Below are 27,806 nucleotides of genomic sequence, written 5' to 3'. Positions count from 1 at the left end.
GCACCGTATACTTTTTTTTTTACGTGACGAGCGTGCGGTCCAGCAGTTCGCTGCCGGGCACGGACAACAACAATGTGTGACATTCACGGCACCCTCTGCACCGTATGGCAGGTAAAGGTTCCACAATGCTACTGCTACACTGGTACGGAAAGAGCGACGGCCTACGGCTGCCATGCATTGCGGACCTGCTACAAGGAATTTACTACAGGCTACTCCGGGCGGACATGCGTGGAGATCTCCATTGTGAAACAGATACATTGTTCTACAAATTGTCGTCAGGCAAACAGAATAGCTGAAGCTCAAGTGTCCTCTGGCAACCTGCCAGTGGCTCACATCGACCTGCGGACCCAGTTTCGAAAGGTTACATTGCCCCAGGTGTTGCCCTTCCTGCTGATACCAAGCAGCTGTTGTACGGCGGGATCCCATTGTAGCTGATTCCCCTTAGAGCCGCTCATCGTGCGGCAGCACGACACTTTACAAGGTTACGTGGTTGCTGCGTCGCGGGAAACAGGGGAGTAGAGTCATAAACGGAGTGCCTCAGCCACTCGAACAGTAACACCTATCACCACGAGCGGACAGAAACGGCTCCCCGAACAGGACTCCACAGGACAGAACAACATGCAGGCTGAGCTGATCACTTAGTTAGCCAGAGTCTTGATGTGGTTCTGAAGGAAGGTGAGAGCCTCGCTCTCCTCGCCGAAGTCAGTGACGCACACGCAGGAAGCACCCACGACCTTGCGGGCGGTGCCGTCCTTGTCGACTTTGCAGAGTCCTGCCCACTCGCCGAGCTCCTTGCTATCGGTAACATCAAGGAGAGGGATTCCGTGCTCCTTGCACAGACCCTGGACGAGCTTCTTGTAAGCAGGTTCCGAGCAGCCCTCGGACAGGAAGCAAACCTGAGCCTTCTTGGCGTCCAAGGCTTTTGCAACTTCGTGCAAGCCGCGGACCAGGCCATCGTGGATCAGAGCGTTCTTCAACACCTGCGAACACGAAAGTGAATAGTCACAGGTATTCGTGTTTTGCATTTCCGCAAAGCACACTGGAGTTACCCATACATCCACTAGGCAATCAAAAAAGTGAGAGGCGGCAAACAGCTGGAGTTGGTGACCCTTTCTCAACCACACGCTCAAAAGTATGAAGTATTGAGAGGAAATGCCCCGTACAGGGCTTTCATAAACGTATGTGTCATCCTGCGGTCACCCTTCTTTATCCGTATCTCCTCCCCAAATGGTAAAGCATTGCCAGCCCTGGTGGCTTACATAATTCGCATGAACGTTCTATGAAAACGCACCTCGCAGGCAAACAGTAGTGCTATATTCCAGACGGGGCACCTGCTCAACACGCCCACCCCACAGTCCGAATTACTGGCGTTCCGCACCTCATCCTCGCCTCATCAAACGTGGCTGTCCTATGTTTGCGGAGGAAACAAATGGGAGATGAAGGGCAGTCATTCCGTATCGCAGTAATCAGCTCACCCTGCGGATGGCAGTCATCAAATCCTTGACTTCTTCTTCCTCCTCCACGGGGGCCACAACCTCGTCGGCAACGCTCTCGACGTCAGACATTGTTGCGAGTAGTGAGAAAGAGCAAGGTTCTAAAGAAGAAAAGGCAGCGAAACACGGTCGACTCTAGAAAAAGAGCTTCCTCCTCGCGCTTCGCAGGAAAAACACAAAGTGACAGTAGAGAAAAAAGTTCTGCCGCATGCAGTGGGGGGGGGGGGGGGGCGTGTGTCCTTGCCTGTTTTTCTCCCGCCCGTGGTACTACTGCATGGGGCGCAGCCTACCTTGAGAGAGCGACGGGATCCGTCCAGCCTTGATTCGGTGAATAGACGGATAGCTCACCCTAGCCTCAACGCAGCGCGAATGCGGCGGCTGTCGAGGACAAGCATTCAGGCCAGAGTCGCATTTGCTCTTTGCCACAATGTTTGTTTTCCCTGAAAGAGGGGTTCAGCTGTCGTCAACAAGTCATCGTACTCAGTGGGAGAAAACCAACTGACATGAATTGGTAGGGCTGAAATTGTGTAAGGCTTTGTCTGTGCGAACATGCTACGTTGCAGAAATGAGAAATGAAGGGATAACCGCGTGGATACACGGCGAAATCTACTAAGTTATTGGCCGCGAGTCATGCCTATGAAGCCGATTGAAGGGGAAGCACTGCCCCCGCTCAGTTCATTTGAATCCCCACGTCACTGTGCAAGGTTACTAACAGTTCGTTTATGGTTTTTCACTGGTACGAGTGCCGTCTACGCGGACAGTCTTATATGTAGCTCCATTCATGGAAATCAGAAGAACTTCAACAGGCTATGGCCCTAGCCACGTGACGAGGTGACCGAACGGACTCAGTCCCGCCAACGCAGTTAAAAGAGCAGCCACCCTGCAGCGAGTGTGTCATGTAGTACTCATACGTCAATGTCACATTTTTTTTCGCAAGATCTGCGGCATCAGCTGCAACGTTGGTGGCCACGTCCCAGTGTGTGAATGCCCAGGACCGAGGTTACCATAGAAAACTAGACGTTCCACGCCGTCACAGTCTCGTTCAACTTTGTCAGGAATGCATCGAGCCGTTACCTAAGACAATTCGGCTCGCTGGGAAAACGGTAAGGTATCTGTTCCCGGGGCTTGTGTGTCTCGCAACAAACCCGTCGCGTTACGAGGCAGCTCAAGTGTCCGTCAAGATGCGAGCGGCGAATGCTTCGCACACTGGCATATGTGTGGAGGCATCGGTGCAGAAGCGCAGAGTCCAGGTCCTTGAGCCAGACTTTTCAGGAATGACGTAGTACCTAAAAACCATGGACTGTTGGTGTCACCGCCATCAATAGCTAATAAAGCTAGGAAGCCTGTCATTGCTAGGGCGTATGGTAGGTGCTTACTAACTTTTGGCGGTACTAATCGCCAGCGGGTTGCGTCTTACTTATCAGTCACTATATCGCCAGATGTTTCTCTGTGTGGTTAGACTCTAAGGGGGATGCAAGCGGGATGGATGTTAACATCTCGTACGAATTCCCTTGGACACTGGACTATCCTATGGTGCGTTCTCGGAACACGGTACTAACTTTGCAGCGGTCACTGAACACGCTTCAAACACTTTTTTGCGTTGTGAGGCAAGGAGACGCTTCCGCTGCGGGAGGGTTACCTCTGCGTCGGCACAGCATGAAGCATAACTAAGTAGAGATGCATACTGTCTGTCTACCATCAACCCGCATCCCTGTGTCATTTTGTGGCAGCTCTCTGACGCACGGCGGTATTTCGGCCTAAGAACGATTCTAGTGAACGCTCAGGCGGGCTGCACATTCCAGTTGTCTCCGCGCCTGAAGTACAAACAGCGGTATTCAGGGTATTGTTCGTTACTTGGCAGGTTCTGTGCACAGTATGAGGCGTGATGGCTCCTTCGCACTTAACATCTATGTGTACTGTATCGTGATCCTGCTGTTGTTCTGGTAATATGTGTTTCGGTGCCAGTAGAGCACACTGGATGGTCAAGGGAAATCGTGGCCGTAGCGCCGGTGAGACCTGCACGGAAAGAGTTTGTTCCGGGTAGAGTGGGAGATCTAGCGTTGTCGGTGGGCTAGCCTGTGGAGACACCAGTTGATAACTGTCTCCCATACTGGTGCTAGTGCGTTTTTCCTTGTGTCCGCTTCTTCACGGGTTGCGGTGCCCCTAATTTACAAGCAGCATCGAGATTCGTGAGATATTGCAGTTCAACAACTAAGGCTGTCCCGTCCCTAGCTAAATCTCCGCGTCCCGACTGTCTCTTGCGCCACCGGGGCCTCTGGTGAACGTAGGCGCTGCTCAAAACCGGTGCCCATTAAGCCAGATGCTGACAAGCGATTCCCTCATGAACATCTCTGAATTGAAAGACAAAAATGACGGCTATAGTTTCCTTGGTTTCAATAATTCAATGATCCTTGAGGGACTTCCGTGGAGCGAGCTACCCACATCCGCCTCTTTTGTATCCGTTATTGCAGGAGCTGCGCTGTCACGGCTTTCTCAGCTTGTGCCACACTTTCTTCCCAGTTGAGTATGCTAACCGTGTCGATGTTACACTACGTATCCCATTCCCTTCTGTAAACATCCGTGCCGTCAATTCAGAAGAATCGCGAGCAAGCTGAGACCCAGAGAATCGACATCCATGTACAGTCTTCATAGAGGAATTGCAGTGCGAATAAGCACACTGCATGCATTGACGCTTTCGGTATCCTCTGCTGCTTTACTTTCACATTACCTTGTGGCGAACCTTACACCATCACCATGACGGGCCACGTCGACCTATCTTTTGTTGAAGCGATGGTTCTACTCGGACACGAAGAACGCGCAAGTGCAGTATTCCGGCAGTCCACGGTCATGCTACATTCCCAAGCTCGAAGCCACCTAGCCTAAGAGTGAGTGAGTTTTCCAGGGGGCGCAGTCTGACCAGGCGGGTTCCATTTCCTGAACCGCGCGACGAGTTGTAGTTCTTTTCTCATACGGTGCGACGTACTTGCGAGCTCCTCTGCGAGATGATCTCACCCCCGAACAAACATGGGGCTGGAACTCGGGCGCACGCCGTATCCATTCTGGCACGAGAAGACGGATTAAGGAATCAGCCGACTACACTCGTCTACTCAAATGCTTGAGACTCTACCAGCGCCCCCACGAGCTCTGCCCCTCACCAATGCGCTGGTCAGTCGGGGCTTTCTTTCTAGACAGCACGCGCGGTCCCACGCGGGATCACTTCGGTCTTCCGAAAAACTAAACTTGCTTTTAATCGCTTTGCGCGATGAAGAAGCAGGTGGCAGCGCTCGGCAAGTCATGTATACCGAAGAGCAACTCGCTCAGAACTGTGCATGTGTGAGGTGGAGTGCATCTATTTCCATCCGCGGTGTAAGATCCGACTGGCGCAAGAAACAACCCCTCGCAGGCCCCCGTACGGATGCCAGAACCAAGTGCTACAGAAGGCATCTGGGCAGTGCTCTGCTTCTTGTTTCACTGTGGCATGCTGGTATCGTACAAAACGAGGTGTCACGCTGTACTGTTCTGTTGGCCTGTGGCTAACGCCCGCGCTGTTCCAGCGTTTGTCCTCTCTGACGCACACACTTGATGGAACAAAATGACATTTGCAATATGTATCAGAACCCTTCGTTGTTTAAGAGGACGCAGTAGAGACCTTGGATTGCTGCTTGCCGCAGATCTGTCTGCTCAAAACCCCTCTTCACTTGCGGCAGCGTCGTTCCCCCGTCTGCGACCGTGCGAGCAGGAGTTCGTGGAGAGGTAGGTTCTCTGTATGGGTTGCGTGGTTTTCTTGTACTTTGCACATTTCCTAGAGCCAGTCCAGACGTGCGGAAGGATCAATTTTTTTCCAGACATGGGGACTGCATAAATAGGATGCTCATTTCCGACAGCAGCGTCGTCTTTCCCCCGAAGACACCGGTGACCCGCTATTCGCACGGCGGGAACCACATCGGGCGTGGAAGCATTGCTTTGCAGCCCTCCAATGCCGGACGGCGTCACTGCGTGCACGTGCGCAAATCAGGAAGGAACGCGGCGCGTTGCACAGGGGTTGTGAAAGGGGTTGCCAGCAGGAACGAACAAGCTTCTGCATGTGAGACGATGTTATTTGTTCTGTGAAACTCTAGAAAGGAACGTCTTTTGCTTCTGGTGGCTATTCTTCGTGTGGACGGCACCAGCTTACGGGGCTTGCAGCGAAAAGATCAGCTCCAGAGAGGTGGGATTTCTCCTTTACTGTTCCTTCGTCCTGTTGTCGCGATCGCTTGTACAACTGTTTAAAGAAGGGCGACGAATTCACGTTGCCCGTGTGTGGATCTCCGGCGTCCGAAAAGGAAAACAGAGATTGCGTACGGAGTCTTGTAGTGCATCCTTCTTTTCTACTGCCCCGATCGCGGCAAAAAAAGGACGCGATTTGTCCTGCATTTAGGCGCATCGAACTTGTCGTTGGTGTTGTAACGACACCGTTTCGCTCCCGCTTTTTTGTAGACAGTGACCCATCCACTACCGCAATCGTATTTTTCCCGTTTAAGGAAGGGACTTTGATCTCGCTCCTGTCCTACACATTTTAGTGATTGCCTCTCCGTATGACCGAGCCTTCTTCCGCAGAAGTGGGTCGAATAGTTTGTCTGCATAGGGTGTTCCCCGCTGGGGTCATTTTTCTTACCCCTGGGAGAGCCAGCCTCTCATCTTCAACTCAGAAGTACCCTCGTCAGTCTCTCCGCAGGGAGCAGCCATCACGTTCGCCTGTCGTCTGACGCCGCGGATACGACACATCGTTCTCGTATGCCGTGCAGACGAGCGGGTATTATTAAGGCGTGCCCAGCATTCGTCGCGAGACGCATCGCCTGGAGGCCCTGAATAGGAAGGTCACCCGTCCTCTGTGAATGTCGAGGAAGAAATCGTTTGTATCCCGCTGGACAGCGCTTGGTGCGAGCCTCTGACGACGCGCACAGTCTCCCGACCGAGTTTCCGCCCATTTTTTTCCGGCAACTCTTCGCAGCGGCAAAATGGAGTACCAGGAATCGGATGTCATGGACTTAGACAGGCGGCCCCTGGGCGAGCTCAGCACGTATCCGGTGAAGTCCGCGCTGAATCTCGACGAGGAGTACCCTATCCTCCGGTCCCTTTACACAGACTTGTAAGCTCGTCCTCCAGCCTTGCATGGGCACTTTCGTCTAAGCTCGGTGACTGCTTTGTTCGGCACATAAGCACGCGTTCGAAGGTCGCGGTTGATGTCATGTGTGAGTAGTCGGGATATCGGTAGCTCGGCGGTGTGGAAACCGCGGCGTGGAGGAGCTGGGCAGATTGCTGCGTTCGTCTGCTGTCGGCTTGCAGCGAAACCACATACAAAGCAGGTCCCTGCCTTGTCTGGACGATCGGCCGCTACTACGTTGCCCCCACTGCAGTTACCCTGTACCTTCTTTTCTGCTACTTCGGCACGAAATGGATGAAGAACAGGCCGGCGTATGACCTGCGACGGCCCCTGAAGTACTGGAACTTGTTGCTCGCCGTCTTCAGTTTTATGGGCATGGTAAGTCCCCACTCTCTCTCCTCCTCCCCCCCCCCCCCCCCCCCCCCCGTGGGTGGAAGGCGAGAGAGTGGAGATTCAACGGCAACCCGTTTTTGTATGGCAGCGGAACGTGAGGCGAGGAAGACTTGTCAGCCGCGGTGTTGCACTCCCAATTGCCGTCCGTCGGGTGCCGCTGAAGAGCGATGCACTTCAGCTGGCTTCAAAGTTATTTTGAGTAACAGTTCTGGTTTCGGCTCCACCACGCGAGTGGGGACTGACCGCTGTGTCTGGTGTGTCGTGTGCTTTGCATGCCCGCCAGAGCCGAGTCGTTCCCCACCTGTTTGAGATTCTGCGCCGCTGGGGCTTTGAAGTTTCCATCTGCTCGCCGCCAGTCTACACGTACGGCCACGGCGCGTGTGGCCTGTGGGTGTTTCTCTTTATCTACTCGAAGTACTTTGAGCTCCTGGACACTGTCTTCATTATCCTGCGCAAGCGGCCTCTGAATTTCCTGCACTGGTACCACCACGCGACAGTGCTGCTGTACACGTGGGACGGCTACTGTGTGGAGCAGCCCGCCGGCATCTACTTCATCGCGATGAACTACAGCGTGCACGCCGTCATGTATTTCTACTACTTCCTCGCTGCGCAGTTGCAGCGCCCGCTGTCTTGGGGTATATTTGTCACCATCGCCCAGATTTCGCAAATGTTTGTCGGGGTTGGCGTGACCTGCGCCTCGCTGTATTACGCTTTCGCGTACCCTCTCGAGAACAAGTGGACAGTTGCGCAGTTCACAGATCCGCTGTCACACGGGCAATACATCAACTCGCACAACCTGTTCTACGGTCTCCTTATGTACTCGACGTACCTGTATCTGTTCGCGGAGTACTTCATCAAGCGCTACGTGTCCGGCTCTTCCTCGCACAAGAAGATTCAGGCGAGAAAAGCTGAGTAGAGAAAAGACGCAAGAGACTGATGACACAAACACACGCCGTCGCACTTCGGCTCCCACCCATGGGTGTGCTCCCGTCCCGGGTGAAGCGCCGGCTCAATGCGGAACTGGAGGCGCGTCGGCGACGACTGTGCGAGAACGTCTTGTGCCGCGTTCTCGTCAAACCCCCATAGAACTTGTCTTGTTCGGCCAAAATTAATGAACACAAGCCTTGTGCTTGCGTCGGCGGGGCGGCTCTCACGTATTTGTTTTCCTTGTAGTTTCTTCGTTCCTGCCAGCTGCTGTGTAGTATTGTTGTGTGAACGCGCTCTGGTGGCGGCTGTTCTGCCTGCTCATGTCTCGGTCGATCTTTCAGGTACCATTTCGTGTTGGAAAGCAAACATGGTGTTTTTGGGTTTACTCGTGACACAAAAGTTCCTAGTTGTTTTCGGACAAAGGACTGCACCGCAGCAGGCTTCCTTGGCATCGGGTCTGTGACGCAGGTCTGTAAGATATGTGTGTGCCGCGGCCCACGTCTGACAGTGACTCTGCGTCTTGCAGCAAAAACTCAAGCTGCAGAAAAACGACACGCCGGATAAGAGCGCCTGCAGCGCATACACGAATCTTGACAATGCACAGATTTTCCTTCATAGTTCCTGTTCGAATTCGCGCACAGGGTGCCGAGTTGGCCTCTGATGCGCGATGCAGCAACATGGTATATTGCCGTGCGAACGCGTGCTAGCTCCACGTACTGATGCAGAGGACTTCCTGATATTAGGCATCGATTCGCTGTCTGAGTCCTCTCTTTGATGAAGGGGGGAGGGGATTGCTGGGCTGCTTCACAGCTATACAGTTCATGGGGTCGCATGAGCAAAGCCAACGAATGTCAAGTGTATGTGCTGTACCGCGGCACTAGGCATACAGCCCATCAACCGAACGGGAAAAGGGGTAGCCTGACAAGGCACAGATCGGCAGCCACCTTCGTGCCCCAAGAGCGCAACGAAACTCGACCCGTGAGTATATGAGACTGGATGATATCGCGGAAGTGGTTCGTGCAGCATATCAGCTGAGAGGTACGCTGGCGCTGTGCAATACAACTGCGGCACGGGCAGCCCGTTTTCTGCCTCTTGTGACTTCGTCACGCCATCGTAGACAGCGCTCTCCTCGGATCTGGCTGGTCGGCCATTGCTTGTTTTTATGGAGAGATGACGATATATGTGCCACATTCTCAAAGCAGAAAAGACGTCGCAAGATCCGTCCAAGAGTCGGGATGGAGTGTAACTGCGGTGCGACGGGCCACTTCCTGTTCGAATGTGTGAAGGTCGGCACCCCCTGCGTGTTACTGGCTGGTGGAGCCATGTGTGACCGCGCCGACCAATCGCGGCAGTTCTTGTTCCAATACGGAAGCCAAGAAGACAGATGAGCCAGCGGCCGGGACCGCCTCATCCTGGTTGTCGCTTTTCGCTTTCGGTTGGTGTGTGCGGCTCATCATTGTTATCTGTCAACTACTGCCACTTAAGTGCAGCTACGCATCAGTATCAGATCGTTTTTCAACTGAGTTGACCTGTGGCATGCCACCTGATTGAATGATCGAACTCTTCCCACAAGAGCACATTCCATCTGATACACCACCGTGCAGGTTCCTCCCCCCACTACACTGCCTACAATAGAGGTAGTGTGTCTATGCGATCCAAAGTACAGAGCCGGAGACGGCATTCGAACGTGAGAGACCTAAAACGCTCCAGGCGATCGCCGTCAGCAAGGTGCTTTCCTATGCGTCATACTTCTCTCGTCAGCGTTGGAGGGTAGCAGGGGGACCGGACAGAACGCCGCGGATCCACGGGGGAAAATGATTTACCGCCCCAGTCTGCTCTCCTTATCCGGGAACGGGTGTTCCTGCTTAGTGAAGACTCTACGAACGCTGTACCAAGCATCTGCCTTCACACAAGGCACAGCGTGACCTACAGAACCTCGCGAAGCCGCATGTCGGTCCTTGACAACTTTCCGCGGCGCTGGCCCATTGTACGCAACTGCGACGGCTGACAAGAGGAGCCGGACGTCTTCTGTTAGCCAGATATAAACCAGAGAGAGGGGGGAAAATCCACCCCTGTTCCACAGAAGAACGTGGAGATAGAGTTGCGGGTCAACATTCCTCAGAGGAATGCGTGGGGATTCAAGGCTGTCGAGTATTAAAATCTTGCGCATTCTTGAAATCGAGATATATATCCGGAGAATCAATAACTCGAATTCCAATTTTCCTCAGCTCTGTCGTGACACCATGGCAGAATTTCCCGACACCGACACCGAAAACAGCGACTGAGGACCATAAACCAGTTCACTGGTGCGTGGAGAACCTGAAACCGACGAACGCGAGAAACTCTGCAATAATGGCTGCCCTGTAGTTCAGCTTACGGGCTTACTTGCGTGGACGGTCACTAACGTAATCACGCACATAATTACATGGTGCGCGGCCACAAATATGCTACCCAATCCCTCTCACTTCCCATTTCGAGCGCGGCCTTCAAATCCACAAACTGAACTCCATATGTAGCCGATACTGTCGCGGTGCGCAGTGGTGACAAGTGGGTGGAAGTTCCGCAAAAACAATTGCCATTCTTCCCTGTAGGCACACTCAAGTACCTACACGTGACTGACACTGCCACGTAACTGATGATCTATGAAAAGAGAAACTTGATTTCAAATTGTAATCCTCTATAACACACCGTGGAAAGTTCGTCTGTTCGCGTACTTTCAGGCGCGGCGCTTCAGCTACCACAGCACGAAGAAACAAAACTTCCCGGAGAACGAATGGCCTGAGAATGATCGGAGAAAGAAATTCCCATGGCTCGCTACTGCTACACATCGTTCCGCATTGTCCTTCTGCGTTGCTATGTCTCCTCTCTACCCTCTTCCATTCGCGCAGTCTTCTCTGAGAATTGCGTGAACGTTGGAAACGTTGCATCGCATGTTGTGCTCGACCCAAATGTCGAATTGCTCAACAGGGTCTCGCTTTTCTGACAGCGCGTGATCACGTCCGACAATCCCACGAAAAAAAATGTTTGTTCTCGTTTCGCTTTCCCCCTTCATTTACATATGGGTGCTACCCTCGGTTCATTTGTCATTCTGTCGCCTTCTCAGACGGCCTTGCCACTTTACGCACACGTTCCATGCGGTAGACTGCGCACACTTCCTGAGCACTCGTCACCTTTGGCTTTGCCTCTTTTTTCTCGAAAAGAGACGCCGGATGGCTGCAGCCCTGTTCTTCACGAACCTCATGAGCGCCAAGGGAGAAAATCTGGTTGCTCGGAGGTGCGCTTGGCGTTCTTTGGAATCTCGATGGCCTTTGAACCTGACGCCTGAGAACAAACGGATAAATATACGAAAACCCGAAACCGCCATAAACACTCGGAACTAAGGGACAACCCAGACTAAAATAGGACGTTTCAACGAAGCATGATCCACACGCTTCGGAATTCTTAAGAGACAACGATGGGAGGAAACGCCATGAAAGAGATTTACTGGATCTGAAAAAAAGCCGACCCGTGCCCCGAAAGCCGTGGATGCCGAGGTCTGAGAAGGGAGGTGGAAGCCCATGCGAAAGCAAACGGACTGCAGAGACAAGCCCCTCGCGAAACGAGACACTGTTTTTGAGGAAGAGCGGGATCTGGGCATCTTGTGTCGAGCGAAGGGTCTTCCGAAATCTATTTTTCGGCTGCCACACTAGACGCAACCACAATACGGTGCTGCCAGCCCTCCACGATGTCCTCATTTTTCCGAGACTGAAGATCACTACTGGCCAGGAGGGAACAGAGCTCAGAACAGGGCCCAGACTAACTTCCCGCGCGACATATGAAGGATTTACGCACGGATCGTCCCCTTTTACAATCTTTCGAGAGCTGGATGCCCCCCCACACACACACGACAAACAACGTTGCCTAGATCTTCATATAGAGACATACTCGGCTCATTTGCCATCGTCTGAATGTGTAAAGGCCAGCCAACAGGAAAGATGACACCGGCGGCGACCGAAAGAATTCATACGCGGCAAATGGAACCACGAGGCGCTAACGCACTGCCACCTTTCAAATTTTTTTTTCGAACCTCTGCTGTGTTTTGCCTCACCCGTTCGGATCGACCTGAGAACCTCCAAGACAAGGAGCGCCGGATTGACGCGGTAAGGCCTCATCCACTTGAGCCGTCCCTCCCGCCTTGCAGTTACTTGCATGGTGAACTCATTGAGCACCGAGAGATTAACGCGAGTGCCGAAGGCGTCTCCGAACTCGTGAGATTCACCTCCTGATTCAGGCTGCACAGAAAAGGGAAGCTCTGCCCAAGCACCCGAGCCGCCTGCGCGAGGCCTCTCTGTCCCTGGAAACCCCTCAACGTGCCCATACATTGCCAGCGTTTCAGTCCGTGGCTCCCCAGACGCCTCGCCCTGACTGAAGCCGCTCTGCGGAAGGTCACTTCCTCTGCGCGTATTTGTCTTCTGCTCGCGAACGCTCGACGAGGAAAACGGAGACAGAGGGGACTCAGCGGGCTCAAGCGAAGACGCCGCGGGATCTGCCCCGGCCGTGGACTCGCCTTGAAGGAAAGAACCGTCTCCAGTGACGGCCTCATAGGCATCATTCGAGCCAGAATCAGAGAGAAGAAGGTACTTCTGATCGCCTGGGCCCTCGGGGATGTTTTCGTAGAACGCGCGCTCCCGCCTTCGGCCGCCCCTATTCCGCATCCGCTGCCTCGCCGTCAGAGCCTTGCTCACCATCGTTCCGTCGAGCTGCACGGCTGCAGCCCGGGCGATCGAGAAGCGCATGTCCTGGAGATACGTTTTGACGTTTTCGCGGCTCAGAAAGTCGCCCCTGGCCAGTTTGAAGAGGAATGCCTCCACGGGGTACCGCACAGTGACTACAGACAAGTCGGGCTGCACGTCTCTCAGCACCTCAACACGCGCAGATAGGCGGTCCTTCAAGAACTGCCACTTCTTTTCCACAGAGTCTGCGTCTGCAGACGACTGCCGACGGCGCGCTTCACGCACCGACGCAGAACCGACAAGCTCCTTGGGAGTCCACCAATGCCTCTGCAGCTCCTCCAGTACCAGATCGACAAGCACTGAACACAAACATACACATTTTCCACAGCGACGATGATGTAGCGTTCTCCGGGTGATCCTGCGTGCCACACCTTTTCCTTTTTTCTGCACTGTTTGACTGAGCACACACTCCGGGATACGATCCCACGCGCTTCCCGAACTTCACGAGCTCTTCAGGGCCACTACGGTGCGACTGCCGTTCTGCGTAGACACTGCGACGAACCATAAGCAACTGGCGCGACTCCACGCTACATTTGCCAAACTCAGCAGCTCCGCGTACGCATACGGGGAGCTCCCTGGCGCTTTCTGATCCTCTTGGTGCGCGGCGGCGCGAACGCGTAGGTCGATTCGACAAGAGGGCACACTCAAACGTGAACATCCCGAGACTCGACAAAAAACGCTCAGGTCCGTTAGAGGAACCCCCTCTCAGCTCAGAAAAGTCTTTCTCTTCGAGGCGCCCCGTGTGCAGTTTGAGCGCAGCCCCACATGCCAAACGGCATGGACTTCGCCGGTCCGATGCAGCTCTCTTACCGTCGTCGATCGAGTTGAGCATTTGGCGGCAGGCGGCCGGCGGGACGCTCTGCATGGCGGAGACGAAGACTCCGGAGAGGATGGCCTTTTCCTCTGCCTGCAAGACCGTCTGGAACTCTTGCCACTCGGGATCGCGGCACCTCGCTTCGATGTTGCTCACGCACTGGCGGTACGTCTCAGTTTCCGCAGACATCGAGGCGGAGTCTGACCCGCAGATCTCTCGCGCCGCGTTTACGCAGACCCACGTGGAGACTTTCGCAACGTTCTCAGCCAGGGTCAGTTTCCTCGTTTGCGCGGCGTTGTTGTACAGCTCGTTGAACACGACGCTGACTAGCGGGTTGTGGCTGATTTGGGGCGTGCTGATCCCCCCAGAGACGCGCGCAAAGAGGCGCTCCAGGCTGCGCATGCTGTTCGCCTTTCCCTCACTCTGCGCAGCAGACGCGTCTTCTCTCACTGCATCTCCCGTCTCTGTCTTGTCCGCTTCTTCGAGCTGGCGCACACGCGCCTGGTAGTCCGCCAGAAACCGCTTCGACATCTTCTGAAAGAAAGCCTTCTTGAGCGCCCGAGAGCTGCGCGTCAGCGAGTACAACCCGTGGAAGGTGTCTAAAAAGAGAGGCAGAATCAAGTTGCTCAGTTCGAAGGGACGTCGCGGCCCGCCACCACCTGTGTCGCCTTCCTGGGCTGTCTCAGAGTCGCCTTCCAGCAGCGGTTCCGTCTCATCTCCCTCTCCACCCAGCACGAGTGCCTCAACCTCGTTCTCGCCCGCGAGGACGCTCCCCTCTCCAGTTTGCCGCTTAGGAGAAGCCTCGCCAGACACTTGCTCTGCAGAGGCGCTGAGCGGAAGAATGGCGCCGGCGTCGCTCTCCTTGCCGCTAGAGGTGATCCAAGGCTCAGCTGCTGCCGATGCGGCATCGCCGTCTCCGGGCTGCCTCCCCCGCAACCACCGTTCTGCTTCTGCCTCCGACATCTCAGCCAGCAAGGCAGGCGCGTCGTCGCCGGACCCAGCGCTGATCCCTTGATTCCACACACCGCCACGGACCTCTGCCGCGCCGTTCAGCAGCTGCGCCTGCTCCCTCTCGAGATAGGACGGGGGCAACGGAGCGCCGAGGAGCGCGTCGTGCTTCTGTGCGTCTTCTGGGTCGCCCGCACCCTCCTCTTCAGCTTCTTCCTGGAGAAAGGACGCCACATCGCCAGCAACGGCCTTGTCATTGACTCCGGGCGAGAACTCGGGAAGGAACGGGGAGTCCATTGTCGTGACGAGGTTGTGGATTTTTTCTTCGCGCTCAGTTCGCGGCGTGGAGGGCACCTCCAGGGAGACTGAGACATGCTGGGCGGCCCCCTCCCCCCGATCGAAGAGGGAGCTTTCCTCGGCCTTCTCTAGCCGCGCCTCGAACATAAAGCCTGCATCGACGGAGGCGTCTTTCCGGAGCTTGATCCACTCCGACAGATTCAGAGGCAGCGCGAACTCCGCCGAGGGTTCTGTTCAAAACAGACAGCCGAACAGACGTCAGCAGACTTCGCCCACGAGCCCCAGGCAGAGGTGAAGCCCTGCTACAAAATGAAGTGCACATGTATTAATATATTTGGCCCCTGTGTGTAGTCTGAAATACCGATTCAAGCAGCGGCTGTGACGAGCATCCTCCCAGTCCTACACAGCCTACCATGTGCGCTGAGGCGCACACGATAGGTCGTCTTGCGTTTACGACTACACCGTGAGTTGCGGCTCGCTTTCCTCTGCCTTTTCTAGACTCTGCCGATCCCGCAGCACCCCGCAGGATCTCGCCTCTGTCTCGTGAGGTTTGGCGAAAACCGTGTGTCTCTAGAAGCCCAGCCCGCGTCCTACAGCACTACTTCGGTTCCCCAGCCCACGGCGTCACGTGTTTTCGCCTGTCTGCTTTCTGAGATGCAGGGAGAGACCTCTGCGTCTCGAGCACCGCATTGCAGAGCAATTCAGAGCTCCTCTTAACTTCGAAGGCGCGCACGGCTACACGCAGACATTGAAGCTTGACTCCGGATTTCGTTCTGCGGCACATTTCGCCGCAGAACACTCACCGGCAGTGTGGCAGACGACAGCTGGCGGGGCAAAGAGTTTTCCCACGTCATCGGGGTGGAAGTCGGACGCATGCGACAAGATCTCGAGGCCAGCTAGCAGCGGCGTCTTCATCAATATGCTCCAGGGGTCTCTCTCCTGCGTGCCTTCTGGGCTGGCGCCGTCGCTCGCCTGGGAGGACGATATGTCAGCCCAGAGAATGTCGGCGACATCTTGCGGAGTTAAAGCCTGGGCAAGGAACTGCAGAAAAGCCGGCAAAGAGCTCGCTGCAGACCTGCTTCCCGCGTGTGAGAGCTGCTGCCTGCATTCGATCGTCGCCACCAGCATCGACGTCGGACGATGCCCCGACCGCGTTGAGCCTGCAGCGGCGGGAGAAAACACGAGACCGAAAAAGCGGAATTCAGCGGTGTTAGACGGCGCATGCGTACAGGGACGACGCACTGATCGGGTAGCTTGGCAACATCCGTTGAGAGAAACGGAGACAGCGAGGCTTCCACGGAGAGGTTCGTGCGACAGAGAGGACTGGACACAGGCAACGCGCGACAGCGAGCGAGGCGTAGAACCCGAGAGACGCAGAGGCATAGGCCGCCACCCCGAAGCCCTCCAGGGCCTGTCGTCCTACCTAGAGAGTGACCAAAGTAGTACGCAGGCGAGTAGAGTCGAAATTTTTCGGCCGAGAGCGCGGCGACGTTGTAGTCTTTGAGGGAAAGTTCTTCCTGGAGTTTCTTGAGCTCCTCGACTTCATCGAAGGCCGACGTGATGACATGCAGCAGCGAAAGATCCGTCAACTGCATTTGGAGCTCCACCATGAAGTCCGTTTCGGTCTTGGCGTCGCGCTTCTCGACGCGCATCTTTCGATTTACGTAGCGCAGGAAAGTCCGCGCCGTGTGCTCAGGCATCTCCACGCGCGTAAATACAGTCTCCGCAAGTAGACGGATGTACCCCCCGACTTGACGGAGAGTCCGCTTTGCACTGGCTTTATCGAACGAGGCATCCGCAAGCAGGAGACGCTCCACGCGCCTGTCAAGAGCTGCCAGCGCGTCTGAAGCCACACCAAGGGCAGCTTCAGCTACAATGAACATACGTGTAGCGTCGACGTGGACTCATACACCCAGACGCCCTCAGGCACGATCATGAATCCCATGCACATGGGAAATTGAAACTACACACGATAATACACATAGACCCACGCGAAAGTATGTGTGCTGCAGCAGCCGATGCCGGAGAGCGAGCTGCCACGAGGAGGGGAGCTAAAAATCCGTCCAGCAGCAGGCGCTCGATGCATACAGTCCCGACATCACAGTCTTTCACGTTTTCTGCTTCGCGTCGGCCTCTGGGCTTTTTTGCCAGCATCGTCCCGTCTCTGCGCTTACTTCTGTGGGAGTCTGAAGGCACCGGCGAAGCCTTCATTTGCGTGGAAAGTCCTCTCCCGCGTTTGGTGTCGTAGAGGTAGGGCGCCGTCTGCGTTCTGAGCAGAGTCTGGAGACCGCAGAATTGATACATCTGCATCGGATTGAGCAAAACGCGCCCGGGAAACGACTGCGGATCTGGGAACAGCTCGGTGAAGGCGACAAACATCGCACGCAGGAAACGCTCGCCTCGCATCACGTTGAGCGGCCTGAGAGCAAACAACAGAGGACGCTTACAGAGATGAAGAACCCCGGGTCAATAAACATGCAGATTCACTCAGGAGTCTCAGCGGATGCGCATTCTGCCAGTTTTACTTGAGAGCCAACAACACGTGCGGACTCCGCTTGGCCTCAACCCACGCAAGCTCAATTTTGCCGTCTGCTCCCCTTTCTAGCTTTGAAAGTTGCTCGAGTTCTGTGCATTTTTGAGGCTTGGGGGTCACGTGACCTGCCGCTCGCAACCCTCCGCCTCTATGTCTACAGGCGCCGATGCAGTACGAAGCAACTCAGATATAAAAAGGCTCTTGTGTACATCAATATCAAGCTACTTGGCATCGCCAGCCACCTCGCGCCTCAAGAGGCGCGACACCTTAAACAAAATCTGCACTCGCCATATATATGCAGAGAAGAAAACCCCCGCCTCCTCTGTGGCGAAGGTACGACAACTTACCGCCGTCCGAAGAATTTCTTGCCGAGTTCAGACCGCAGTTTGTGTCCCCACGCCCTGAAGGTAGTTTTTAACTTGCGCGAGGTCCTCTGTAGGGCCGCCTTGACCTTGTTCATGTCGTCGCGCAGCTCTGTGACGGGGTTATTGGGTTGAGAGGGAAACGCGTTCAGAAAGCGTTTCCACGAAAAAGCAGACTTTCCCTTCAGTACACGCAGCTCGTAGACGATGCGGTTGATGTATGCGAGGACTTTGCCGCTCTCCTTGCGCAACTCCTCGCTATCTTCTTCGCTCTGCGGCATTCGGATCCACATTCCCTTGACTCAATACTTACGAAAGACTAATATATATGGAAATATATGTGGAGACCGACTCGCAGATGAACCCATAGACGAGATATGAATATAGACGTCTACACATATACCTGTATATGTTTGAGTGAATAAGAGGGACGCGTCTCTTTGCTGTCGGCGCCCCACTGGTGTTTTAGGTGTGGCGTGCACAAAACGGCATGCAATGGGAAGGAAACATTTGCCGGAAAAAGATGTAAAATGCCGTACGACTTTAGCTAACTCTTTAAGTATAACTATTGGTTCAATTTTTTTCAAGCAGATGTATATTTTCCAACTGTAGCTCAAGATGATGTGGAAAAGCCTATTTTAGAAGGGTGTTTTTTGCCCGTGTTGCGGCGCCTTTACCCTACTGTCCCCCACTCGCGCGGTTCGTTCTGCCTCGCCCCCCGCCGTCTCTCCTCGCTCACCGGTCTCGGCTGTCGGCGCATGAACTGAAGGAGACTGCACTGTAGGGCATTTCGTTCGTCGCGGTCGATGTCTGCGGCGCCCTTGAAGTTTGCCTCCAAGTCTACGTTGTCATAAAACGCGCGGCATTGCCAGTCAAGCACCCGGTCGGTCTGGAAGGAGAAGACTGGGCGACTCTCATTTTCTGCTTCGCTCGCCGTCGCGCCTTCGGAGAGGGACGGTGCCTCTCGTGGACTGGTCGCGCCGTCTGAGGGCTGCTTCGTCGTCTCCGCCTCCAGCGTCGACGCGTCAGGGGGTGCGTCTCTTCGCTCGGCATCAGGCTGCCCAGCATCTGCGAAGGACGCCCAGGTCGCCACGTTCCATCCGCGGGACTTGACGCGCTTCAGCTCGTTGTAGACGATGTTTTCGAATCGGCCGTACCAGAGCGTGAGTCCCGAAGTATTCTTCGAGATGCTGTTGTACAGCTCCAGCACCAACGAGGCGCCGACGATGATGTTGAAGTCCGCCGACAACAACGCCTGTCTCTTCAGCGGCATGACCGCGCGCTCCAACGTGCCCAGGAGAATCACCCAAATGTTGCTCACGGAGAAATCGAAACTGTAGAGCGTCTTCTTGTCCAGCTGGAGCAAGTCAGCCTGCAGCTTCTGCGAGCTGCCCTCCTGCAAAATGCGGTAGGCGAGCTCCAAATCCTGCGGCGTCAGCGCTTGAATCAGCTCAATCCAGCTCAGACTCGGGTACCGAAGGCGCTTCACCACGTATAGGATCGCACCGATCTGAGAAAACAGATGCAGCAAGGGAGACACGCCTAGCTGAGAGCACATCAGCCGAACACGTGGACGTCCTCGAACAAGAAGCACGCCCAAATGCGGAGTAGACAGCACCCCGGCGAAGCTTCTCCCAGGGCAGTCACTCAGACGACCGAATAACCGAAACCTGGCGCTACAGAAGATTCAAGAAACACGCGAACGAGGGAAGCTGCAATAAACTGCGAAAACGGCATCTAACAGACCCCGCGATGACAACGGGTCGCCGAAGCGGGACGGAAAAGCGAGCAAAACCCCAATGAATGCTATCTCGCAGTTCCGGGACATCGTCCCGAGACTCAAAACACCGAACATCCATATTTTTTTGAATAGGAGACGCGGCCTCACCATTCGGGCGTGGACACGCGGGTAGCCCTTCATCCAGAGCGTCGCCTCAACGACGAGGAGGACGTCTGAATCTTCTTCTGCTGGCGTCTGCATGTCTTCGTTCTTCATCAACTTGCCCTCGATCGGAGGCACTCCAGGCAAGAGCAACACACCACCGTCGTGGTCGCCGCGGAAGACGATCGAACTTTCCTGAACTTGAAGCTCGATTCTGCATGCCTTCTCCTCAAGCCTCGGCGAGCGCGCCGTCGCTGAAGCAACGCAAAATACCGCAACAGCCCTACTCCTCCAGAGGCGCTGCCAACAGGCTTTCCACGGGACACATGGGCGACAAAGGATTTTTGCCCGGAGGCGGATGAAAGTCGATCCTCTCCAGGCGTACAACTCAGAAGACAGACACAACCCGCGAGGCGGCGCCCCTCTAACACTCGCTCGCGAGCCGCACAGATGCGAGCATACTGCGTACACGACATCCACACATGCATCTGTCCCAGCGTACACCGTTCACGGTTAAGAGGCCGCGTCAGCGCTCGCCGAAGGTATAAAGGCTTGGAGCCTATCGCGAAATCAGTCGTGTTGAAAAACGGGGTGCTGATGCCTTCTACGCTGAACCTCTGAACCCTAAACACGGGGCTGCGCGGCTTTTTCTACCTGTGACGAAGAAGTGCGTTCCGCCGTTCAGGTCGGTAAGGATGAAAACCTTGCCGGTTGCGTCGCACCTGGAGTACTTGAAGCGGGCCTGCAGAAACCGAGCGAGAAAGAGAAAACTGCCTGCTAGCGATGCCCGCGGACACGGCAAGACCCCCCGCCCCGCTGCGGAGGCGCGTGCGTCAAAGTGGAAAGGAGAGACAAGAGACTGAGATACTCAGCAGCAAGCACTAGAAAATGTCTCCAGCACCACATCCCGGGGACGCCGTGTCACATGCCTGTCCTCTATTTTGCTACAGCCTAGGCATCTATTTCCAAATCTCCTCAAGTAGACAGCCATCACTGCAACGACTTCTTCCTATGCATCGACGTGTTCTGAGAGAACTGCACTATTCTCAAACGAAGAATCTCTGCATCTGCAGAGAGGCCTTTGCATCTGGCATCGTTCCCCACCTTCCCTTCAAAAAAGACCTACGGAATCTGCGACTTGGTGGTAAAGGGCTCGGACTTCGCTTTCAACTGCAGGGCGCATTGAGAAAGAAACGCGAAAGGAAGTGAAGACGAGAAACGAGAGGAGCCTTTTCGAAAGAGAACTGACTACACTACGAGGCGGATTCACACTGGCAGCGCGCAAGAACGTGAAGGACCAAACAGAAGATGACACATGCACGACGGGAGATGCATGCAACACACGAGGTAGACTGTTCCACACATCTCGTCACTCGAAAAAGAAAGGCTTTCCAGCATTGACAATTGAAACGGAAGAAAACCATAAGTTGCAGATGCGCCTGCACCTCTGTCTCCCCTCTGTATGCAGTTTCAGAAGGCTCAAATTCGTTTCAGCGAGGCACACTTCGTCGCCGAGCCCACACACACTCTAGGGTAGGCCCGCTTGTGTCCCCTTTTGTATCTTTCTGTGATTGCTAACCTATGGCTTGGACGCGAGTCATTTCGTCAGAAGTGATGGGTGTATTTTCGTGTGCGCCTTTTCCGAAGATCGAGTTGAGGACGACGTCGAGGATCCACTTTGGGCGTTTTCGGCGGAGTTTCGCGAAGAACCCTGGCGCAACGCGCTCGTACTTTATTTCTTCGAAGAAGGCCATGAAGTCCCGGACAATGTCCGCAGGGACAGCGCCGCCAAAGTTCCCGACGTCGCGCCTGTAGTACATGCCCGCGAAGGTGGACACCATGAGTCGCAGCGGCATTTCATCTTTGGCGTGGAGGGCGCGGTTGTTGGGGCAGACGCCAGCCTTCGCAAGCAAGTCGGGGTCGTCGGGACACGTGTTGAGCGGCTTCCCGCCGTTTCGCAGAGTCAAGAGATGCAGAAAGCGGCCAAAGAGCTGCTCGATCGCCTCCGCCAGCGGCGCCATGCCCTGATGGAGCAGGCGCAGCATGTAGCCCGACCTGCGACGCCGCATCTCGTTCAGCTTCTTCTGGTGATTCGGCGACAGCGCGCGCACACTCGCTGCCTGAGCCCCGGCCGCCGCCGCCTCGACGTCAAAAGGAATCGTAACCAAGCGGCCGTCCTCCTCCGCGACAGCCTCCGCCGCAGCCACGTCCGTCGCGCCCGCGAAACTCGGGATACCCAGGTCTTCGGACTCTTCCGCCAGCGCCACGAAGGAGCTCGGCGCCAACGTGGAAATCCCAGCAGACGACGCGGAAGGAGAGAGAGGCGCAGAGGAGAGCGGAAGCGACGCGGAACGGGCGAGGCGGGTGGACGCGTCGGTGGAGGCCTCCGAAGGCGCTCCCTGAACGGCCTCCGGCTCCGGGTTGACGAGAGTCCACTTGCCAGGATCCGGCTTCCACCGGTGAAGCCGCCTCAACTGGAAAAAAATCGCTGAAAACCCGCATTTCCACATGCAGGGCGTCGACTAGCGTTGGAGCACATTGTTTCATTCGATAGTTCACGCTCAATCTTACCATTCATAGTACTTTTATGATCCCAGGCTGGTTTAATAAGTCAAAGTCTAGCCGGGAAGTTAGCGTTTAAAATATATAACCGGAAGTCTCAACTTAGATGCACAGATGGACATAATTAATCCTTGTACGGTTTGTACCTACTTGACTCCTCAGTTTAAGTTAAGGAGTCCTTTGTTTACAGCTTGTACCGTTACTTTCAGGAACATACCGTTAAATTCGATGATCTTATGCATCATGCACTCGCGCTCAGAAGAACGCGTGACTCGACAGATCTTTAGCTAGCCGGCTACAGCCAGGCGCGTGCAGGGTTGGACGCACTTGCGAGTGAGGCGAGGGAAGAGGCGCAGCGAAATACACATCGTTTTCACGGAAGGAAAGAGCACACAAGGCTGATCGGGGCCTTCCAGAGCTGTTGAGCACGCGTCTGCCTCGGCTGGTCGCAGCAGGCAGATGCCCGCGCCAAGCACGAAAGACGAACTGTGGAGAAGACCTTCGGGCGATAACGACGCGACACCGGGGGACGGCCCCCTACGACCTACAAGCGTCTTGCTGGTGAAGAACGCGATCCCCTCCGAAATCGACCCGGCGCGCAGCCGCACGGCGAAACTTGGCCGCGCATGCGCCTGCGTTTGTCTCACCTAGTTTGGTGAGGCCGATAGAGATATCGTGTGCGTTCTTCTTGAGGAAGGGAAGGCGGAAGAGCCGCGAGGGCAACGCGCCCCAAGCGGCCTCAACGTCGATGTACGCCTTCGCGTCCTTGAAGCCCGCCCACGTGGCGCTCTGTCCGGGGCCTGATGCCGTGTTCATGTTCACAATCACGATGGTGTACATGAGGAGAAGCAGGTCGCCCACGTGGCTGCGGAAGTTGAAGCGGCTCACATACGACAGCATCCCCGACACCGCCGTCGTAAACTTCTCTACGCTTCGCCAGGAGGCGTCGCACTGCAAGCATCCCACACGCACACACAGACAAAAACGACGGCTCGCCGCCCACACACACCCAAAAAAACCCGCCCCGTATCTGACACACCTGCCTTCTACACGCGCTCATAAAGACATATATGTGAGTATGTATATCTGATGTGGAGAAGCAGCCGGGGCGCGCGAACATATGCCCCCCTCAACTGCGTGCGTGTCTACTGTTATTCGCTGCACATATGCGCATATGTGTCGGACTGGCCGCCACGCGGACGCCGAGAAAGGCAAGAGGAAACCGCCAGAGATTCCTCAAGGCGAGCGGCTCTTTCTCTCTCTACACACACGACGTAACACATACGTATATATGTGTATATACATATATATATGCAGGTGAGTATGTAGGCATTTCAGCTTCGAAGCAGGCACGGAAGCTGTAGTGAGCTCCTCACCTTCAGTTCGACAAGTGGAGTGAGACGCTGCGTGCCCTGAAAAAATACCGGACAGAAATCACAGAGCAGAGTATGTGTTTCTCGAATCCAGGTCCCAGCTGCCCATGCCCAGCCTGTCCCTCCCCGCCCACGTCGTGCGCATCTGTGTCTCTCTCGCGTCTGGCGTTCGCGTTCGTTTCCTGGCGCGGCATGCGGTTGCTTCGATTTTGAACACTTTCCTCACATAGCAGACGTCGAGTTCGGGACGCAGCGCGAGGTAGTCCTGCTGGAGGTACTGCTGGAGCTCGGACGCGAATTCGACAGCGCCGAAGCTGACGCCGTGTTGAAAGACGGCCTCGGACGCGGTCGGCATGATCTCCTGGAAGCTCTGCAACGACGTGTAGTTCACGTTCTTCAGCTGCCACATGAGAGCCAGAAGCATGGCGCCTTTGTTCATCGCCAGATACGCGAGCGTCTTCTGCGCCACCTGGTCGCCCCGCACGCGGTGCTCTGCAAGCATTCAGTCCCGCAGCGCGCAACGCGTCCACAGACAGAGCCCGTCAGGCCGCTCGGCGAAGATTTCAAGCGACAGCGGGTGCTGCCAAACGCCCAGTTGCGCGGAGTATTCGCCAGGCAAGCGAGGAATCCGCACATCGTATCTGAGGCGACCCCCCCTCTAGAGGTCCGACAACCACATTAGATGTTGATAAAGTACTCTACCACCGGAATCAGTAGAATCGGAGAATTCAGCGTTTACACGTAGATCAAGGAGGACCACAACTAATCCACCAGTAAGAATATGCAGAGTGAAGACTAAGGTAAGAGCATCAAAGATGATAGCCCACATGTACAGAATACAGCCCTAGCACAGACATTAAAACCCATCCCCGTCTGCAAGCAGTCGGCGGCCGAGACCATAGAAACCAAGTGGAGACTAGTCCACATTCCGTTCCATCTCTAAATCATATCACGGTCATGTACGCCGGGGGCACCAGGTCAGATCATATTGGGAGTTCTAATCCTCTGACTGCGTCAGCAACTGCCTGCCCCAGGCACCACATATGGGTTCCTGGCCTCAGCCATCTTGTCGAGAAAGAGCGACTGCTGCGGCGTTGCGGAGCGACTCACGAAAGTATTTCATGAAGCCGAGGCGGACTCCCTTTTGCACGGCTGTGGCGACGGTGTCGTAGATCTTGTAGAGGAGCTTGGGGAGCTGCGTGAGGCAGATGATGCCTCCGGCGATGCTGATCAGACTAGAGGCCGCGACGATCGCAGGAAAGTACATGTAGTTGAAGCCTTTGATGATCACGCCCAGCACCGAGCCCAGGAAGCCGCCAGGCAGCAGAAAGGCGTCGAGAACCGGCAGTTTGCCGAGCTGCAGACTCGCTACGGCGCAGGTGTCAATCAGCCCCGTCTGGTCTACCACGATCGAGTCGAAGCCTCCGCGATGCTCAGAGAAGCTTCCCCACACGAAGCTGAACAGCGCGAGCGTCCCGTCGTGGCGCAGCCCGTCAAAGAAAACCCAGTACCCCTCGTCTGCACACACAACAGACTAGCGACGCACGCATGCATCAGCGACAGCGCTACACCAGCGCAGAGCTGCAGAAGGGGCGGAGCTGCGCAGCGTGCGGCGCGCGCGAGTGAGTCCTGCACTCAGAAGCGAAGCGCGGCGCCGAGGCCTGTCGCCACGCAGGCCGCGGCGGCCACTCTTGACGATGTGCCACCCTAGATCGCCCACACCCTGCATCCCCTGTGGCTTGCTCCCTCGAGAAAACGTAGTCCGCAAAGTCGCTTACGGCGTTGCTGACGAATGTCTTCGACCAAGTGCACCGCGCACTCGAGCAGAAACGCGTCTGTATCCGGGACGGCCTTCGGAATCTTGAGGTAATTCCGAACGAGTGCGATAACACGAAACAGCTCGGCCTTCCTCTTTTTGAGGTCTCTCTCAGCTGCACGGGAGACACCAGAGACGCGAATCGCCAGCCAAAGCGTCGAGGCGAACTGCGAAGTCCTTCTGCAGCCGATGGCTCAGAGAATCCTGCGCCGCCTGACCTCAACTTGGCGTAGCCGCACAGCTTCACTCTGGAGATAAATACTAGCTTTCGTCAATAAACCACAGAAAAGAGCTCCAGCAATCGCGGAGTGTGGCTCGCTCGGCGACTTATGCGCAGAGCGGAGGACGTCGACATGTCTCTACAGGCGCGAGCTGCCTACAGACACGCCGAACACGCATGGGGGGAGGGGAGAGTCTGGCAGCGCGGCCAGATATATGCTAGCTCGTGATACCTATCGTCGTAGACCGACGAGTCTACGCCTTCCCCTACCCAAAGTGGCTTCGCCCTCTGTATGGATGCGCGTCACCCGGGCTAGCCCCGGACTGAAATTGCGCCAGCCGCTGTGTCTGAACGACTCTCTCCCATGACCTACGCTTCGAGGAGACGACCCGCGAGAGGCCAGTAAGCAGCCGCTGCTTCTCCTGGTCACTGCGCGCGATCGAACGAAACAGGGGATTTGTGTGCGTCAGGCGCGCAATGTATGTGTGTGTGGTGATGTAGTTGTCCGCTGAGAAGCCCACACGGAGGCAAGCAGAATCCGCATGCAAATGGATTCTGGCGAGACCGGACACTCAAATACGGCGAGTTCGTAGACTTGTGAACGCACACGAAGCGAGAAGCTTGCGCGATTTCTCAGCGTATTTAGATGAAAGTGCCTCCCTTTCTGAAGCATGGACACTAATGCCAATGACAGACTACACCCTTCTTCGAGGCCCTGGCAGCGCGAGCTGCTTGCTTACCTTTCTGGAAGCTTCGCCGAGTGAGAGACTTAAGAGTCTTGATGATAATTTTCCTGTCCTGCTTGCTCACCGTCGTGAATATGTGCTCCATTTGGAGCGCGGAGAGCCCCGCCGTCGACGCGACGGCCAAGCCGCCCGAGAGAGGCTGAAGCGCGTGGGACGGCTCTGGAGAGAAGGTGGCGGAGAAAGACAGGAAAAGCGAGACATGATGCACACCGCTCCCGTTACAGAAGACGCACCGATGAGAGGAATCCGCACATCGACAGCGTCTCTGTCCCCCCCCCTCTCGCCCCTCTTCCCGGGAAGGCAACACACCACCTCAGGCACTCGACTGGCTCACTAGCCGAAAGAAAACCTCCGCACAGGCAGGAGCAGATACACAAAGGAGGCTCACGCAGCGACGACACGCCCGACACCCTCTATCCCCCCTGCTGTGCTATCTATCTACCTGGCTATCGATTCGCGCATATCTACAGCTATTTATCTACATCGACCTATCTATTCATCGATGTATCTGTCTATGTGGATACGTATCTATCTTTCTATATGTGCATGTCGAGGGCCAAGCGGCTGGTGGGTGTCGTGCACCCGCGGAGAGCGGCAAGAGCGGCATACCTCCATCGGCTGTGAAGCCGTGTGGGGTGATTTTGACGTGGCGCGCGGCCGTCGCGTCTGGCTTGAGGCGAGGCGCCTCGGGCTCCTCGAGGGCGTCCATGAGCTCGACAAAAACTTTCCCCCTTCTCCGCGCACTCGCTGCATTTTCGAGGGCGAGAGAATCTCCCGGAGGCCACGAGAGCGCCCACTTCGGCGGAGGCGAGAGCGCAGCGACGGGCGCCGCTTTGCGCGCAGACGGAGAGAGAGTTGAAGAGAGAGCGTGCGTCGGAAGCGCGAAGTAGCGAGAGGCAGAAGAGGCTGAGCCGGAGTCGGCAGCAGCGCTCGAGAGAGCTAGAGAAACGGAGACGAGAGACACCAAACAAGCCAGGAAGAACACGGCGGGAGGAGACCGCCCACGCGGCGGCGGTCGCCACGCCATCTTCGCGAGGACGTCGAGGCGAGCCGGAAGAAACCGAGAGAGGGCACGCGAGATCGGCGCCGCTGGCGGCGCGGCAAGCACACTCGACGCCCCGAAATACCCACTCCAAAAACGTGGCGAACAAACACTCGCGGCCTCAAGCTCGCCAGCCAATTTTCCCTGCAAAATGTGAGTCCCGACTACCAGCAGGCGTTGCATCCTGTCGTTTTCGAGCGACCACCAACAGACACTGAGTTGGAGGAGCGAGAACTTCGACCCATCAGCGCCCTGAAAACGAATCCCGAGCACGTCATGCGCATGCTAACCGAAGAGAACTTTTCCTTCGGATGAGCCGCGACACGCTCGCCGCTGTTTTGCCTGTCGCCGCCGCCCGCGCTCGCGATCGCGAAACAGGATGGGAGCGGTAGTGTCGGCGCCACGAAAAACACTCGCCGGAGGATACATATAGATGGCCTAGTCAAACTTTGAGACGGAGGCGAGAGGCGAGTTTGGCTCCTG

At 55.7% G+C, this 27,806-nt stretch overlaps 3 protein-coding genes across 3 annotated transcripts; 1 reads left to right on the top strand and 2 right to left on the bottom strand.

The window, feature by feature from the left end:
- Window positions 1–638: 638 nt before the first annotated feature.
- BESB_033190 (ribosomal protein RPS12) lies at window positions 639–1,565 on the bottom strand (the record flags this gene model as incomplete). The annotated part of the gene is made up of 2 exons (XM_029361907.1): window positions 639–980; window positions 1,476–1,565. The coding sequence occupies 2 exons, from the start codon at window positions 1,563–1,565 to the stop codon at window positions 639–641; spliced, it is 432 nt and encodes a 143-aa protein (XP_029215055.1).
- Window positions 1,566–6,490: 4,925 nt separating this feature from the next.
- On the top strand, window positions 6,491–7,945 carry BESB_033180 (putative integral membrane protein, GNS1/SUR4 family protein; the record flags this gene model as incomplete). The annotated part of the gene is made up of 3 exons (XM_029361906.1): window positions 6,491–6,621; window positions 6,819–7,014; window positions 7,313–7,945. 3 exons carry the CDS (start codon window positions 6,491–6,493, stop codon window positions 7,943–7,945), a joined length of 960 nt encoding a protein of 319 aa, XP_029215054.1.
- Window positions 7,946–10,822: 2,877 nt separating this feature from the next.
- On the bottom strand, window positions 10,823–27,506 carry BESB_033170 (uncharacterized protein; the record flags this gene model as incomplete). Its single annotated transcript, XM_029361905.1, has 23 exons — window positions 10,823–10,850; window positions 11,193–11,277; window positions 12,044–13,027; window positions 13,539–14,010; window positions 14,038–14,463; window positions 14,653–15,017; window positions 15,591–15,947; window positions 16,211–16,630; window positions 16,962–17,206; window positions 17,668–17,954; window positions 18,422–19,192; window positions 19,571–19,818; window positions 20,219–20,306; window positions 20,691–20,734; window positions 21,144–22,052; window positions 22,774–23,077; window positions 23,503–23,538; window positions 23,726–23,991; window positions 24,610–25,017; window positions 25,278–25,430; window positions 25,909–26,043; window positions 26,276–26,440; window positions 26,891–27,506. 23 exons carry the CDS (start codon window positions 27,504–27,506, stop codon window positions 10,823–10,825), a joined length of 7,812 nt encoding a protein of 2,603 aa, XP_029215053.1.
- Window positions 27,507–27,806: the final 300 nt, after the last annotated feature.

Source organism: Besnoitia besnoiti, assembly GCF_002563875.1.
Source record: "Besnoitia besnoiti strain Bb-Ger1 chromosome Unknown contig00019, whole genome shotgun sequence".
Taxonomy (NCBI): Eukaryota; Apicomplexa; class Conoidasida; order Eucoccidiorida; family Sarcocystidae; genus Besnoitia; species Besnoitia besnoiti.
Note: the sequence above shows the minus strand (reverse complement) of the source record. Positions and strands in the feature narration are given on the sequence as shown.